General features: G+C 37.9%; 1 protein-coding gene and 1 long non-coding RNA gene across 4 annotated transcripts in view; one reads left to right on the forward strand and one right to left on the reverse strand.

Annotated features, from left to right (window-relative positions):
* MTCH1 (mitochondrial carrier 1) overlaps window positions 1-18220 on the forward strand; it is a 22386-nt gene continuing 4166 nt past the window's right edge. Inside the window, exons 1-11 of one of the 2 annotated variants that reach the window (XM_058175327.1) lie at window positions 1-166; window positions 1429-1513; window positions 2849-2955; window positions 4607-4684; window positions 6554-6611; window positions 8005-8056; window positions 8295-8354; window positions 9630-9723; window positions 10569-10616; window positions 12618-12685; window positions 13853-13928. In XM_058175327.1, coding sequence (XP_058031310.1) covers window positions 14-166; window positions 1429-1513; window positions 2849-2955; window positions 4607-4684; window positions 6554-6611; window positions 8005-8056; window positions 8295-8354; window positions 9630-9723; window positions 10569-10616; window positions 12618-12685; window positions 13853-13928 — 879 coding nt within the window. In that variant the 5' untranslated portion in view covers window positions 1-13. Of the gene's footprint in view, window positions 167-1428; window positions 1514-2848; window positions 2956-4606; window positions 4685-6553; window positions 6612-8004; window positions 8057-8294; window positions 8355-9629; window positions 9724-10568; window positions 10617-12617; window positions 12686-13852; window positions 16315-18220 lie in introns of those variants that run through there. The other variant, XM_058175326.1, reaches the window with a different exon arrangement.
* LOC131194396 (uncharacterized) overlaps window positions 14769-18220 on the reverse strand; it is a 24997-nt gene continuing 21545 nt past the window's right edge. The window contains exon 4 of one of the 2 annotated variants that reach the window (XR_009154159.1): window positions 14769-14869. This is a non-coding gene — a long non-coding RNA (uncharacterized LOC131194396). Of the gene's footprint in view, window positions 14870-15822; window positions 15957-18220 lie in introns of those variants that run through there. The other variant, XR_009154158.1, reaches the window with a different exon arrangement.

Genomic DNA, 18220 nt, shown 5'->3' on the forward strand with positions numbered 1-18220 from the left:
GGGAGGGGGGGGAATGGCTGACATCCCTGTGAGTCCTGGGATTACTCCCGCCGGACCCAGAATGGGACCCGGTCCGGCAGAAGGCGCCGACGCTCTGTTCGTGACCCTGAGCGCTGGTTTCACGGTCCTCAGCCACCCGCTGCTCTACGTGAAGCTTCTGGTGCAGGTACGGCTTTTGGGGGACCAAACCTCCAGTGCAGGTTTCGGAAGGGAAGGAGATGTCTTGCTAGGGGTGTGTGGACCAGCAGGTGAGGGGCGACCGTCGAGAGGCGAGACGCCCCACGAAGGCAGTTCTCGATGGGGGCTTCGCTTTTTCTTCTAGGGTCTGTGGGTGAGTCATGAATCAGGGGTCTCCAACCTTGGCAACTTTAAGCCTGGAGGACTTCAACTCCCAGAATTCCCCAGCCAGCTTTGCTGGCTGGGGAATTCTGGGAGTTGAAGTCCTCCAGGCTTAAAGTTATCAAGGTTGGAGACCCCTTGATTCATGATGAATGTGGCTGGCTTTGCCATTTCCGTACAGCTCCTCTTTGCTGCTTGTACAGATATCATAAATAATTATGCAATTAGACTAATTGCTTCTAAAAAGTCTTTTTTTTAAAAACTTGGCAGCTTTAAAATGGGTGGACTTCTTGGGGGGTGGGGGGGATTAATAGATCCTAACAGATCTGTTACTGTAATTTGGTAGTGGGTGGGCTAAGGGTGTGAAGTAGTTTGCCATGGCTTTTTTCTTCTGATGTTTTATTGCCACCTCTAAGAGCCCTAAGGTTTACTGGCTTTCCTTCCAAGCAGTGGTGTCGTCCTTTTGCTTTGGATTAAGTGCTTCAAATAATAGTGAGATAATAGCAATAGGCACCCCTGCCTATGGAACGGTAGAGAAAATTCTTTTCTACTGGTTGGTGAGTCTTCTCAAGCATATTTAATAATGTGTTTTGGTTCAGAAAAAGGTTAATTCAATGCAAAGGAGAGAACTTGAATGTGTCTGGTATTTTTTGCAAGTGTCTAGACTTCATTTAGCAAATAAAAAAAAAAAACTACTAAAGAAGTACCAGTGCTTTGTGCCTATAAATAAAGTGTGTGTGTGCGCGCGCGAGGGCGTGCATATATGCATACACACCAGGCTAGAAATTTGTAGAACATGAGTCCTATCCCTAGAATTGGATGACTTTGTGTCAGCCACTCTCTCAGCCCTGGGAAGATGGCCATGGTAAACCACTTCTGAAAATCTTGCAAGAAAACTACAGGGATTAGTCCACGCAGTCACTAGGAGTCAACAGTGATTGAAATAAAAAAGAAACAAGTGAACAGAGTAGGGGTTGAGAGCAACAAGGAGTGGCCCCTATCTGAGCTATAAAGCTATGGGTAAAGTTCACTGGGGTGGAGATATTTGTAAGAAACTGGTGTTACTTTTTCCATTATTATTTTTTTTAGGTTGGGCATGAGCCTCTACCTCCAACTGTTGGGAGAAATTTACTGGGGAGGAAAGTATTTTATCTTCCTGGATTTTTTACATATGGTGAGCATGTCCTGATTAAATTTGCCTATAGGTCTAATGAAAATAATGTAACCAACTCAAATAATGAATAAAAAAATATTAATACATTGCTAACTCAGATGTCTTCCTTTTAATATGATTGCTGAGTATACTATTCTGTAGTTCTACGTATTTACTGAATGAAATCGGACTTGCTTCTAAGTAAGAATCAGATTTTGTTATTATTGTATAACATATTTAGGGAAATGTTTTGTTTATAATGCTAAGACTTATTTGATATGCAAAAGCAATATAATATAAAACATTTGGTTCTTCTTGATTTAGAAGACTTTGTGCTTAAAGCAAAACTTACAATTTGATCCTTAATATGTAAAAAAAAATCTAGTGATGAATAAGCCATTAAAAACTTTGCATTTCTATTTATGGTAGCTTTTTTTCTTTTTGAGTAGGCAAACAAATTTAAATATATGGACATCTTTTAATCATAAAAGATAAAAAAATTCCCTTCATTGAAAGTCTTTTCTATAAAAAGATTTTGTTTCAATAATAATTACAGCAATTGAGGATTCGGCTAACTTCTTTTTATCATATTAACTTATCTAAGAGAAAAGTTCTTAGCATTTACCAATTGATATTGATTAGCAATCTATTTTGGAAGAGATGGGATCTCAGTTAAAAATGGAGGGGTACCTTTATGTCAAGTATAATAACAGAAAATACACAATTTTTTAGAAAAACCCCAATGATTTGCATTTATTAGTATTTGCTGTTGATATACAGTATAAAACTTTATTCAGTTATGTAGCTCATAATTAGGACTCTTAGATAATACAGGGGGTTTTTTTTGCTTGCTGACTACATGAGTGAACTCTTGATACTATTTTATAATCATTTTGTAAACTTGTTTTAATGAAACAGTTTCTCCTATAAACATAAAAGGTATATTTTAGGGAATAAAATTTACTTTCAAGTTAGCTAAATTTATAGTCAGTTTTGCAAGCATAGTAGCAAGCAGTTGCAGTATTATAACATATTAGGGCATTTTTCTTTTCTCTCTAGCTACCTGAAGTTTATAGTACCTTAAATTATAAAATTCCTTTCAAAAATTTTGCAGATAATAATCTAAAGCCTTATGGGTGGAAGGAGGCAACATAGCTAAGCACGAGTTAAAAGAACCTTCATACTCTGCCCTAACATTATAAAATCCAATGTAATTCTTAAGATCACAGTTTCTCACAATTTTTACCATCTTAGTGGATAGTTTTAATCTATTATTATATATAGATATCCAGTCATTTGAACGTTAGGGATTTTGCAGAATCATGATGAAGTAACTTCAATGTAATTTATTTCTAGCCAGGCACATTGTTGAAGTGGATGGGAAAATGGGTCTTTTCCGTGGTCTTTCTCCTCGTATCATCTCTAGCATTTTATCTACCATAAACCGAGAACAAGTGAAGAAGGTACAGTATGTCACATATTTGTTCTCTAATCTCTTTGTGCTGAAAAGGCTACTTGTGAGGCCAAATTGTGTAATAAATGTCTAGGCCAACACTTTCTCACAGCTGAAGTCTCAGCTTCTGCATTGGCCTAGTTGGATTTTGGAAGGGATTCAAATTGAAAAACAGCAGCAGCGGTGGCAACAATAGCAGCAATCCTTCTTGCTGTACAATAAAGCTGTTTCTTCCAACCAGTAATATGAAATATTTTTTAGAATCTGAGGTGTTGAACTTGAAAAGCAGTGGTAGTAACTGACTTCATAGAGGAATCCCTCAAAACATATTGGATTTTTTTTAAAAAAATAGTATGAACTATTTCTTGAGTTGTACAGAATTTTATGCCACAGTTGCATAGTGATGGCCTTCCTGGACCATATTTCTTATTAAGGCACCATCAAGTTGCTTTAGGACTAGCTGAAAGTCTTCAACCTTGCAAGAATAATAAAGTGCTCATCCTTTCTTAGTAACCTTTTATTTCCTGTGAAGGCCTGTTAGTTTGCATATCCTTGGCCTGTCTTTGACAGTAGGATTGCTAATTTCACTTTCCTAATCTTTAATGACACATCCTCATTAAGAATGGGAGATGGGTTGGTCTGTCTCTTGCCAAGACAAGTTGGCCACCATTCACGCCTGCTTGCAAAGCTCCAAAACCTCAGCACTGTCTCATTCAACTATGCAGATCATCATTTCCCTCCATTGTGTCCATTGCTTGGAAGAGAATTTCTTTCATTTTTCTTCAACCAAAGCGTAGGCTTGCCCATGCTGTGGTTCATGAACAAGAGGCACCAGCATGCTTTAGAGCCGAACCTTTTCAGAACAGGCAGAAATCTGTGTTTCCATTACTATGTTAATGCAGCTATGCTATGACTCCAAAGAAGAAAAGTTGAGGGTTATGTGTGGAAGGGAAAGCAAGCTTGAATGATTCTCTGGGTTAGTCTTCACTCCATACTCCAGGTAGTCTTTGACTTACAACTGGTCATTTAACAAAGATTTGAAATTACAGTGGTCTCAGAAAGAGTGCATGGAGGGGAGAAGAAATCCTATGTTGGGCTGAAGAAATGAACTTTAGACTTTTGGGATATAAGGTGTTTTTTTTTTCTGCAACCCACACTAGTTCCCTTCCTTACATGGAGGGGAGGGAAAATACTCCAATGGGCTGCAGAAACAAAGCTTGAATCCTGAAGATTCTCCTTTGGCAGTGAACTCTTTCAGTCTGTTTGCTTAACAACCAGTGTGATTGCTTAAGAAACGCATCAGGGAGAGCCAGGGTTGTGATCATTGAATAAAGTGGTCATGTAGCCACCTTGCTTAATAACTGCCTCACTCAATGTCTGAGATTCCAGTCCCAATTGAGGTCATAAGTCGAGGACTTTCTGTATATTGGATTATCACATTAGTTCAGGTACTGGTTACAACAAAATACAATGAAGATATAGTAAAATAATCACCCCATGCACACTCCAATACCCCAGAGAACAAGTAAAGTACAGATGTGATAACTTCTACTCTATCCAAATCTTGGGAGTATCACAGAAAAATCTCATATGTCAAATACTACTTGTTTATCATAATCAGGTCTCTTGAGTATTAATTTACTTTCTCTCTTACACCGCAGGCCTTCCCTCTAGAAGATATGGAGCATGTTTCCAATAAGGATGATATGAAGACATCTCTCAGGAAAGTGACGAAAGAGGTGGAGCTTTAAAGCAAATTTTCATTTCTTAAATATTTTGTATTTGGAAAGATTATATATTTCAAAGAATAATTAAGATCGATATGAATGTTGAATCCCCAAATCTTCTCTTTTCCAGTGTGATTAACCCCAATTTGAAAAAATGCCTCAGAGCCTTGTGAGGTGGGAAAGACTAGATAAATAGTGTAAACTTAAGGATGCTAAGATTTCCCCTACTAATCTAGTCTAATACTAAACACTAAAAATGTTAACATGTTTTCCTCTAATTATTTTTAATAGATAGAATCTTGAGACTACTAAAAATGAGGCCAATCCTTTAGCATTCAGGAAGTTTAAAAATGAACTAACACTTTAAAAAAATCCTGTAATACACAGAGTAAAAAGAAATAGCTTGATTTCTTTTTTCTCTTTCAACCTACCCCATCATGTGCTTGCTGCATGGGTACTTTGGGGTTCTCTTTGTCATCTTTTCAGCCTCTTTTTACAGGTAGTCCTGAAGTTATGATCATTCATTTAATGACGGTTCAAAATTACGGGGCTAATAAATAGTACTTATGCTCAATCCTCAAGGTTACCGCCATTGATTGCAGTGTTACTCCTAGTGTGTGATCAAAATGTAGGCACTTGGCAGCACATTCACACTTACCACTACAGGGATGCTACCATTCCCCGCACCCACTTGTTCCCCCCACCCCCACCCCAGTGTGCCCCTTTGGCCCCTATACTCAGCAGCCTCAACCATCCTGTGCTCCACTGCCCAGATGGCCTCTGTCCTGCTATTCCTGCTGCTAACCCAAGCACTCGCAGCCTGGCCGTTTGCGAGGCAGCTGCTGGCTGCATAAGGCAGAGGTCTCCAACCTTGGCAACTTTAAGACTTGTGGACTTCAATTCCCAGAATTCCTCAGCCAGCTTTGCTGGCTGAGGGATTCTGGGAGTTAAAGTCCACAAGTCTTAAAGTTGCCAAGGTTGGAGACCCCTGGCATAAGGCTTTCTTCCCAAGGTCATGTGCAGCCATTTCCTTGTATGAAACCTGGAAAAGAAGGGCTCACACGGCCATTAACTGCCTCACAAAGAGCTGAGCCAGGCATACTGCATTGGCAATGGCAGACACCTGGTGGGGGAGTGCAGAGCAGCAGAGACCTCAGTGCAAGGCCAGCTGGGATTGGGCTGGGATTTTTTGGGAGCCGCTGGGGCTTTGCATTGCACTGCTGAGCCAGGCTGGGGCAGCTGCAGCTTTGGACCGCATTGCAGTTCAGAGGCTTCTTGCAGCCCTAGAGCCATGGTGTGCTAAGAAGCTCCCAAGCTGTGCAGTTCTGGGACTATTTGCCATCCCAAGAGGCAGGGTGCAGGGTGGCCAAAGAGGCATAATGGACAGTTGAAGGGAGTTGAAAGGTATGCAGCCCCTTATCTTGGAAGGACAGAGGCTCGGGGCTGGCAGGGACCAAGCCAAGAATGGCTTGCATTGGGATGCGTCCTCCACTAACAATTGGTGGAATTTGGTTAATGACAGCAAAACGAAGTGCTGGGATTGCCGTTACAAAGCAACAGCACTAAGCATCACGTGATATTAAGCTTTATGACCACGTTGCTTTGCAATGAAAATTCTGGTCCTGGCATTGTAGCTCAAGGACTACCTGTATCCGAATAATATACAGTATATGACAGTCTTTTAGAGCAATAGTGTAAAACATAGAGATTGATTTAGAGTAGCATAGAAATTATATTACTATATTCCGTGTAATCCAGCAAATAAGTTTTTTCAAATAAGGAAACTAAGATACTTAAAACAACTCATTTCCCATTATGGTGTACTTTTTGTGAGATGATTTGCTTAACATAAAAAAGTGCTCTGTTTTGATATTTTATCAGACTTGCCATGAGATGACGATGCAATGTGTATCCCGAATTATTTCTCATCCACTTCATGGTGAGTTATGGAATCTGCTTTTGTCAAGTCCCATCTCCATTTTAGCATTCATTTTGTGGTATTTTTCCCTATAAAATTTATAATTCAATTTTATTTTATTGACAAAAGTATTTGCACATTATCTCACTTTACTATAACCAATTTTTAGTTGATTCTGAGCTAGAATCAGTGGTTATCTGTCATGGATAGTGTTGTGCAAAACGTTTCAACCTGCCAACCTGAAACATTGTATTCAACTTCAGCATACAGTAAATGATTTGGACATGACATGTATTTAGCCTACCTCCACTTTTCATTCAGAATGATCTATTTTGAGGTGGGGTCAGTTCTTATGAAGTCAAAACGAGATGTTTCAGCAACAAAATCTTTTGGTCTGAGAAGCTTTACACACCTTTGGTTATATTGTCCATATATATTACCATATTTACCTTATAAGACACCCACCCCACCACATTAATCGCATTAACTGAGTAGAACTGAGTTGAAAACAAATGAATTGGCAGGATGAAATAGCTAAATGTTTCTTTCGAAAAGTGTATATGCCTTGAAATTTAGTCAGAAGATTAGTCCGAGCTTGCAGAAAGGTCTTTTTTGCCTGATATATTTGTTTTTAAAACTTCTCTTCCTCCCTTCTCTGTCCACTTAACTTCCACCTTCCTGGTGCTATTCCCCTTCCCTTCTTCTTCATATCCCTCCTGTTTCCTATTTTTACTGGAAGTAAGGAGGTGTATGAGTTTGCAAGTGTGTGTTTGTGAATGGAGTTTGAGTATATAATAGTTTTATATGCAGGTGGGAAATTTACTGATTTTATAATTGGGTATCCTGCTTTACAGACAATACTATAATAAGTTATTAAAATTTGTTTCTTTGGGCCTTGGTCTATATTGGAGTGTGGTTCCTATCAGGCTTATATACAAGTATACAATATGTGCACAAAAGTATTTTATTGGCACACATTTACTGAAGAGGCATTTTCAGACTGGCTTTAGCTGGAATTGACAATTCTAGACTGGCAAGATGAAAAAGTTAGGCATTTCACAGGATTTTTTCTCTTGGTATATATTTTCTTCCTATTTACATTTCCTGTGGCAAAATGTCATCTTAAATTCAGAGTCATCTTCATATCTGTAAATATTATATTTTTAATATCAAAAGAAGTAAAGCTGGGAATACAAGCCATTGAACTTTTGCAGATAATTGTTTTAGACTTCCAATAGCCATCTGATTGATCACTGTGGGAAGAGAATTCTGAATTCCAGAGGCCTGTAGAATATTTCAGTTGAAACTCCTTTTGCTATTATGAAAATATCTAAATTTTGAGATTTTTTTCTCAGTATAAAAATATGTAAGTGAACTACTTCTATATTCATATCTCTTGTTTTTCCTTCCAAAGTAATATCTATGCGCTGTATGGTCCAGTTCGTAGGACGAGAAGTTAAGTACAGGTGAGATATTCTTAACATTCTATAGCTCAATCTGAGAATAATAACAAGGGGTTTTATAGTATTACACTGGCCAGTAGTAACAACAATATTTGATCAATATCAATAATTATTTCTAAGAAATATATATTTCTTTTCCTGTTGTTGGAGAATACTGGCAGCAATGCGGTAATTTACTTTAGGATGAAGAGGTATGAGAGAGCACTTCAACCCAGATCTAATGGTTTTCCTTTGTCAACAGCAATATATTTAGTTCAGTCAAGACAATTTGGAAAGAAGAAGGACTCTTGGGATTCTTTGTGTAAGTAAGTCTATTCCAATTGCCAGGATATTTAATTAAGCCTGAACTTGCTGTGTTGTTGTTGAGGATTAATTCTCATACCACTGAGAAGAATTCTCACACTAACTTCCAGAAGTTGGCAAACTGGCCATTTCCGGCCTCCGGGGGCAGCGGGGGAAGGCTGTTTTCACCCTCTCCAGACTCCTAGAAAGGCTCTGGATGCTGGGGAGAGAGAAAAACAGGCCTTCCCCACCATCACCACAAGGCCCTCCCGAGGCGGGAAACAGCCTGTTTCCCTACTTCTGGTGGGCCCAGAAGGCCTGAAAACGGAGCTGAGCTCAAATACCCACCAATATGGCTTGGCACATGTGCCATAGGTTCGCCATCATGGATCTAAAATATATGTACTAGTACTAGTATTAGCAGTTAGTTAGAAAATAGAGTAGGCTGTAGCAAGAATATGGCTTCCAATCAGTGGTGAAATCCATTTTTTTTCACTACCGGTTCTATGGGCATGGCTTGGTGGGTGTGGTGTGATTGGTGGGCATGGCTTGGTGGCATGGCAGGGGAAGGATACTGCAAAATCTCCATTCCCACCTCACTCCAGGTGAACGATACTGCAAAATCCCCATTCCCACCCCACTCGGGGGCCAGCCAGAGGTGGTATTTGTCAGTTCTCTGAACTACTCAAAATTTCTGCTACTGTTTCTCTGAACTGCTCAAAATTTCTGCTACCTACCAGTTCTCCAGAACTTGCTAGATTACACCCCTGCTTCCAATCAGTATGGACTCTTGGATGATTGATTTCATAAATGTTTCTGTTGCAGTTAAACATAGGCACATGCATAATTAGTGACTATTATCCTATAGATACAGATATGATACTAAATGGCTTTCACTCATCCTCATTGCTTTCTGCATGCTCAAAGTTATTTACTATTGCTGAATTAATACATTCATATTTTTAATTAGTTTCCCAAGGCATGTTGCTGGGTATCAGATTTCTTTGTTCTCTGTGCATTAACATTTGGCCTGGGATTCATTCTTCCTTTTCTTTCCTCCATGTGCATTAGAGCATTGATAAAGTTCTAAGATCTTGTATCTTTCATTTTCTTACTACATGCCTTAGGACTTGATTTAGTCTCTTAAGTTCCAAACAATCTCTCTAGGGTTTTTGTATTCCAAATACAAATTTCATATGTATGAAACAGACTGTACTGTTATGATTCTCTACATTGTATGAGGTTAATTTAAGAGTATTTTTATTTAATATTTTCTCTTATTCTTTTCCCTCAGAGGTTTAGTTCCTCATGTCCTAGGTGATCTTATTTTTCTGTGGTGTTGCAATCTTCTGGCTCATTTTATCAACACTTACGCTGTGGATGACAATGTGAGTGATGACCTTCCTAATCTTATTGGGCTCTAAAATTTCTTCCACAAAGATCCAGTGCAGTGTAGTGGGTAAGACCTCAGGCTGCTCCCAGCTAAGGAGCACATTCATACTCAGCCATGAAAATTCATTTGGAACCAGTTGTATATCCTCCGTCCAATCCACCTCATATGTGTGGTGATTGGGATAATAAATAGACATCCCCAGGTAGACTTCCATACAAGCCTGGGAGAAAGGGATATAAATCTAATAAATAATTCATGATAATGTCGAGCAAGAAAATGGATTGGAAGAAACCAGAATTTCACAAGCTTAAGTATTATTGTACAACAATCATTTCCTTCTGGCCAGGTTTTTTGTTTGTTTGTTTTTTGTTTTGTTTTATGCCAACAGTTTTCCCGTATTCACTTAATGTCTTTTTTTACAGAAAGTAAACTATGTCTGAGGAAAAACAAAATCTATTGAACATTGAAAGCTATTTCCTAACTAATAATAAAATTTGGTATTTCTGATTATTAATAAGATTCAAATATTACAGTTGGTCTGGTGTGACTAATGTTTATTATAGTCGAGTAGGGTCTTCTAATTAATCTCTTGAATTTTTTCCTAATAAAATTATAGTTCCATTGTTTTGTTTTCTCACCTCTTATGAGCCTAAAATGATGTCATTTCTTCTGAGGATCAGTTACTGATGAGGTTTCTATTGTGTTAAGGCTTCTGCCATGATCTTTGTACGTGCCTTAGTAAGAGTTTATTGTCAAGTGTTTTCCTATATTTATTTAACACATATGTTTCCTTGGTCTCCAAGAAACTGGATTTGGATTATTGTTGTTTTTTTCTTACAGTTCCACCAAGCTTCTGTCATTCGGAGCTACACTAAATTTGTGATGGGGGTATGTAAGATTTGTGCCTTTTGTAATGTGTATAGCTGTATGTTCCTAATTCACGACTCTGCTCACTCTTCCCAGGCTTGATTTTTTTCCTAATATCTTGGGAGTGCAGTTTCCAGCCAGCATGGCCAAAGGCAATTCCACTTCCTGAATTGGGGGGAAAAAAACAGAAGTCTTGGCAACTAACAGATTTTATTAAAAGGCGTAAGCTTTTGTGAGCTGTAGTTCACTTCATCAGATGTTCAAGTGACTTGATATACATATAATATAACATGAGATGTTGGGAAAGAGAGAGAGAGGAAAACAGGTTGATTACACAGATGAAGGTTTAGATATGAGATCGATTATAAATACCTCGCCAATTGGTAATTGTAATGTGTAACGAAACCAACAACCCACTGTTCTGACCTAGGCTTCCTTAGAAAGTAAACAGCACAAACTTAATCCCGGTAAACCTTTTTAATTCATACGGCTGTAAATTACTTTCATTTATAGTCTGCAAGGCTTGATAAAACAGTCTTTCAGAGGAAGCTTATCAGCACCCACCTATCTCATGTGGAACGCTGCCAAAGAACTAATTTCCAGACACAGGGCAAGGCCAACTTGGCACAGAGTCACAAACAGAAGTTTCAAATCTTGAATCAGCCAGATGAACTAAATTGCTTCCTGCAAAAGCTCATGTCCCGTTCACTTCTCTTTTATGTTTTATGGGAGGGGCCAATCATCTCCAAGCCTTACTCTCAAGTCAACCCTGTTTCCTTAATGGTTCCTATCTCCTGGCAGCTCTGTGCATGCACACACTGGGAACAGGCTCATGCTGTTCTTCTGCCTCGCTGATGTCAGACTCCGGAGACTCCAGAGGCAGCAACGAACTACCAGCTGGCCTTGGCCCCCTCTTTGCCTCCGACTCAGAGCCATTGTCTGAGTCTTTCCTAGATTCCAGGACTGGCCCACATTTCTCCCCAATCTCCTCACTGTCCAAATCTAGCCTCTGGCGGGCCACAACAACCATTGTGTTAAGCTCTTTTGAGGCACCTTGAAAACTCTGTGAGTTCAGCAATCTCAGAAAGTCTCATCAAACACAAAGGGTTACAGGAGCCAAGCCTTTTCCTTACAGGTCTCTAGTTGGATGGTTCAGTTCCATGTGATTGGAGATCTGACAGTGGAGAAATTGACTTCTGTCTCACTCCCCTGCTACCTTATCCAGCCCTGTTAGTCTTGGTATCAGGTGCCAGTGCTGAGCAAGCAGATGGGGAGCAGCTCCATGTAGTTGGAGTTCTGGTAGAAAAAGAATCAGCTCCCCATACATGCTTCTCTCCTTGCCCTTATAAGTCCTAGTTGTCTGGAGATGGCAGATCCCAGCCCTCATAAATCACATCATAAATGAGATATCAATGATCATTTGTATCACAGGCTTTATAAAAGAAATGGAATGTACTACTATAACCCTGGAATAAGTAAAGGCAATATCGGTTTACATCTCAGTTGGCTGGGAATAAGATAAAAGCAACATCATGATATCTTTTCAGAACAGTTAGTGAGAAATCTTTTGCTGCAATTAATAGGAACTGAAGATCTATTCCGTTTTCCAGATATACATATCAACAGAAAAGTGTAGTTGCATTATACTACTGTGTTTCCCCGAAAATAAGACCCTTATATTTTTTTGAACTCTGAAATAAGTGCTTGGCCTTATTGCCATGTGCTCAAAAGCCCAATTGGGCTTATTATCAGGGGATGTCTTATTTTGGGGAAAACAGGATAAGTACTGAGAACTCTTAAGTGCAGGCTTTTTTATTATTTACAATTGTTTCTGTGGCCCGATAAGTTGGTTATATGTATATTACTGTACTAATATGTAACTCAATTCTGGTAAAAAAAAATAGTAAAGTGGTTGTTTCCAATTTCTTTTTCACAAAGCCTTCTTTACCTACAGTATTTACTCTTTTTTTCCCCTTAACTGTGAAGAATAGAAGGAATGCCTCAAATATTTCTTTGTTACAGATTGCCGTGAGCATGTTGACATACCCTTTTCTTCTTGTGGGTGATCTCATGGCAGTGAACAACTGTGGGTATGTGATATTAATCCCCACCCCCACTCCAGCAAATACAGCTTAATCTCTTCAGTAAAAATTTAGTGGGCTTCCTGTTTGGCAGAATTACTCAATAGTCTCAGTTTCCTAGATAAAAGACTTTAAGTCTTGTATGCATAAAGAAAACCAACACTACTTTCCTGTCTTCTTTGTCAAGAAAGAAAAAAGAACGAGAGAGGGAGAATAGGCTTTATTTTATATGGATAAATTTGGATTCAAGGAAGAAAGAAAATAACTGATTGGTTGTATAGGTGTCTGGTTTGTGTTTGGGGCAAACATTTTTATCAACTACATGCATTTTTAGTTTAATAAACATAAAGCATATAGACTCGTTGCAAGTATGTTTCAAGTTTATAAACATTGGCAATTATCAAATGACAGAAAACTTGATGAAGAATTTATCCTATAAATCTGCAATATCTAGCTATAGAATGCACGAGTAATATATTCTGCAGATAACTTCCTTTCTTTTTTATTATAATTTATTTTAGAAGTGCCATCAGAAAAAAGATAAGGGAAGAAGAAAAGAGAAAAAGGAAAAATTAATAGAAAGGGAATTTACAGGCCTTATAAAACCAGATGTAACATTTCAAAATTACAGGATATACATCTGCCTGCTTCAGATCAATGTAAATTACTTAGTATTTTAGGTCAGTCTTAAACTTTGGTCAGTATATAATACTTGGCAACCATATCCAGTGTCTATAGAGATTCTCAGTCATCCAGGTCATGCTTGTTCCAAAGGTGCCCCACCATCCTGTCAGAGCTAAAGAAGCTTCTTGGATGAAAAGTGAAACATCTTCAAAGAAAAACCAGAAAGTCCAGTTGCCTCTTTAAAAAGCATCTTTGGGACAACCCTATCCAGTATGAGTCAAACTGTAAAGTACATAGTAAGATTTTAAAAATTGAAATTTCTGCCTAATCCAGAAAAGGGCATATCCAGCACATCATAGAAGCATTTATTATAATCTTATGTTAGGAAAAATACAAGCCAGTTACTTTCTAAGGCAAAAACATGCTGTTCTGTCATGCTTTTTTTCTCCAGCAAACATACTTGTTGCCACATATGCCTTGCTTGTTACTTTCTCTGTCTCAGTAGGGATCATGTGTATGTTCTCCTCTGTGACAGCTTTCTCTGCAATGTAGGTTACTTGCAGGGCTCCCTCCATATGCCCCTGTGTTTTCTTCTTGGATTCATTGTTGGAGACACCTTAGTGCTCAGGTGAGTATCATTCTTTCTCTGAAATGGATACTGGCCCATGTAAATAATTCCATCTTTTTTCTTTCTTTCTTTTTTCTTTTTTTCTTCTTTACTATTTCTTGCCTTATTCTGAATTACAAGCACATAAAAACAAGCAGCAGATAAAATGGCCCTCTCGTTGACTATGAAAAAGATTGTCTCCCCTCACCTTTTATCTTTACATTTTCTTCCTTTAATCTTTGAAAGCTCCTTCAGTCTTTTCCCATTGGAGGGAATTTACAATACATGGGTTCTTTATATATGTTATATTAAGTAGAGATTTCCTAAAGATGTATTGCTAAAAGGCACAACTACAAATCTGGCAAGGAATGGTAGGGATCCAGTTTTAAATTTTGCTTTGTTTCTTATAAAAAACACTACTTTTTATTGAAAAGCAAGACTTTTTTAACTTACCTGTGCATCAAAATATTTTCATAACTTTTTATATATTATTTGGTTCCTGTTTTCTTTCTCCCCTTATACTTTTAACGCTTGAGATTATTAGTTGCATTTTTCTAATTGTATAGATCTCTTGCTTTATTTTAATCCAAACCATGCCATCATTATTTGTCTTTATATGCATATGTTTTATTTTCTATAGTGTTAGTATTGTCAGTTCAATTGTGTTTTTCAGCATATATTGAGATGTGCAAACAGGAACATTCTATGCCTTTATTAACTTCTTTTTAAAAAAATAAATTTACAACATCATCAGAACATATTATCAGATGACAACTTGATTCTTGTAGGCTTTGAATTCTGTGCGTTCTTTTCTCCCTCTCCCACAATCATTTGCTTATACATAGCCTAATTATATATTGTGTCTAAATAGGGGCGTCAGTTTATGATTTTTCTGTGTGTTGTGGTAGTGTTCTCCACGCAATAAGATCTCATTCTTCTTTCCTCTCAAAAGTTTATGCAAACTTCATTCATGTGCAGAGGAAAAAAAACCAGAAATATTTGAGAATTAAGGCTGTTCATTGGAAGGAACAGTGTTTCATTTTCATGTCTAGTAATCTTGGATAAATTTTTGCAAGTAAAAAAAATATTTTGTGTTGCCTATAATATTTGCATAATAAAATCTTTAGAACAATATCACTTTATTGCTTAATTTGTAACTAAGTTAATCATATCCATTTGTAGCCATTTATTGATACAGTATATTTGTTCGAAAAACAAAAAATGATACTTTTTAAAATAAACTTTAACAATGTATCTCAATCAGTTTCCAAGGTTTTCTATTTATCAGACATAGCAAGAACTTGAAACTGATTTTACATTCAATATAAATCTAAACCCTCCCCCCCCCAAAAAAAGCACTGTGGTACATTTGAAAAGTCTCTCATTCTACTGCAGTGGTAGTCAACCTGGTCCCTACCGCCCACTAGTGGGCATTCCAGCTTTCACGGTGGGCGGTAGGGGTTTCGTCTGATACTGAAGCACTTTTTTTTTATTTAATTGACTTTTTAAAAAATTTCATAGCATTATTTAAAAACATTTTCATTAGGTTTTCATAAAATTCCCTGTGACAATTTAAATTTCTGAAAATATACTATTTGTATCGCCTGCGCATAAGTTTAGTTCACATTATGTAAGTAAAGCTAAATGGCGCTATAGTCCGACCGCAAAAAAAAGTCTCATCCCAGAATAGCTCGTGCATCTCCCCCTGCATCACCCAGCTGTAACAGACAAGCAGAACTGGTAGCCGATGCCCCCCCCATCCACGATGCGTGAGAGGCATGCGCAGACGATGATACACGACGCATTACTGTGGAACCGGTGGGCGGTTAGAAAATTTTACTATTAACAGAGATACAAAAGTGGGTGGTAGGTATAAAAAGGTTGACTACCCCTGTTCTAGTGGCTCTCTGGCTCTCATAAAACAAAAAAGCGGTATATTTTTAAAATTGAGTTTCTATAAAACCTTTTAAATACCACTGTTCAAAACCGAAGAGTTTTTGATTCCTTGTCACTGAACCTTGTCCGCTTAATGTCTTTCTGTCGTGCTGCCTAAAAGGAAAATAAAGAGCGTCTTAAAAGCTTCTAAATAGCTAGTGTGGAGAATTACTTTTCCCTCATGAAGGCTTTGGGAAGCTTTCATTTGAAATCCTACTAGCAATAGAGAAGAAACAGATCACTAAAATGGGTGTGTGTGTGTGTGTGTGTGTGTGTGTGTGTGTAACCAGGGGTTGCTACTGAATATAAAATTGTGTTGCATGTGAATTATGTCTCTAGGCAATTTCTTTTTTCTGGCTGACATCATCCTGTAATAGCATTATATTTGCTGTCTTCCATCAATATTCAAAAAGTTATAATTTTTGTCCAGCCCTCCACATCAGGGGTCTCCAACCTTAGCAACTTTAAGACTTGTGGACTTCAACTCCCAGAATCCCTCAGCCAGCTTTGCTGGCTGAGGGATTCTGGGAGTTGAAGTCCACAAGTCTTAAAGTTGCTAAGGTTGGAGACCCCTGCTCCACATTCTCATTAAACATATATATTCCCATGCTCACTGAGCCTGAAGTTTCACTGCCAGATATTGTGGTCTCTCTGTCCCTGTGATTATTGCAGTTCTTGGTTGATCGGCAAGAAGTTGCAACAGGTCTTAATAAACTACTTCTGTAACATGTTCCTCTCCTTTCTCCAGGGGCAGCTCTTCAGAGGTTCCAGCCTACTTTTTCGTAGAGCATCCATGCCAGCAACATTTTTTGTTGACTAATTTCATTTGAGAGACAGAAGCAAGCTTAGATCCTTGTAGAAGAGACTCTTAAAACAGTTTGTTTTTACCATTCTTTTTCATTTGTAAAATGAAAGGCTTTCAGCAGTAAGAACTGCTCATTTCAGTAAGCTTGACAACAAACAGTTCAGATGTTTCTGGCCAGATCTTGCCTGCCGGACGAAGGGGACCGTGCTTGTCAGGCTTTAGATCAAAGAGGCAGCCCAAATAATAACTTTTCAGGTTTTCAGGCATAGTCATGGCTTTGCAGGATATAAGAAGCTGATTTACATTTCCCCCTAAGTAAGATTTAAGATGGAATGAAGATTCCCCCCCCCCTTAGCGCTATTAGAAAAAACAGCTTAAACTTTATCTCTTTATCAGTTTTGGTTTTTACCATGTTATTAGTCTACATATTAAATCCAACTGATATTAGAATACCTTTCATTCCTAACATTTAGCAAAACCACAAAAACACTCTCAATGGTGAATTTTTTAATCATGTCATATATAAACCTGATTGTTTAGTTTTTCTAATATCTCTAGGCAGCTTATTTTGCGTTATCTATTTTTTAAGTTAAATATTTGACAAAGGCACTTCTTAAGCGGGACCTTAAACCCTAGGGTAAAATGGACTATTTACATGGATCTATCCAGAATTTTTTTTATTTAGTATTGATTACAAATTTAAACTTGATACATGTAATTCTCGACTTGTGACCACAATTGAGACCAGAATTTCCATTGCTAAGCAAGGAAGTTATTAATTGAGTTGTGCCCATGATCTTTTTGACATGGTTGTTAAGTGAATCAATGCAATTATTAAGTGAATCATGCAGTTGTTAAACAAATCCAGCTTTCCTCATCGACTTTTCTTGTTGGAAGCCAGCTGGGATGGTTCCACATGGCAATCATATGACACCAAAAGTGGTTGCCAAGTCTCTGAATTTTGATCACCTGACCATGGATGCTGTAACAGTTATAAGTGTGAGGACCAGTCATAACCCACCTTTTTCAGTGCTGCTGTAACTTTGAACTGGCACTAAACAAATGTTTGTTAATCAAAAAATACTGTATGTTGTGATTTAAGAAGAATTCTGTGATAATGAAAATGGGCTACAGAGCCCATAGTACAAGAAAATGTTGTGTATGTATGATAGTTGAGTTGTGGTAGTTCTCATGTCCTCCAGAGACATTCCAAATGTCAGACAGAAGGATTTTTGATATTAAGATTCAATACAGCTGCAAAGATAATACATCTGACAATAACAATTATCATACCTATAAGTCAGGATTTTGAGGTAATTTCTGACTAAAGTAAAGTAGTAAGAGCCAAGAAAAGGACTTTGTTGAATACCATGAGTAGTATTTCTCCTGGTCAGTAATGTTATATAAATATGAAATAATGTTGCACTACATTACTGATTTTATTTTTAATAAAAGCTTGGCTGGATAGGGGATGTCTACTGCAGGTAACTTATTCCAGCTAAGCAACATTTATAATGTGAACACTTAACTCATTAGATCACAGTTAGCTTTTCTGGTATTTATATCAGACTGT

Source organism: Ahaetulla prasina, chromosome 3 (genome assembly GCF_028640845.1).
Source record: "Ahaetulla prasina isolate Xishuangbanna chromosome 3, ASM2864084v1, whole genome shotgun sequence".
In the NCBI taxonomy this organism is placed as follows: Eukaryota; Metazoa; Chordata; class Lepidosauria; order Squamata; family Colubridae; genus Ahaetulla; species Ahaetulla prasina.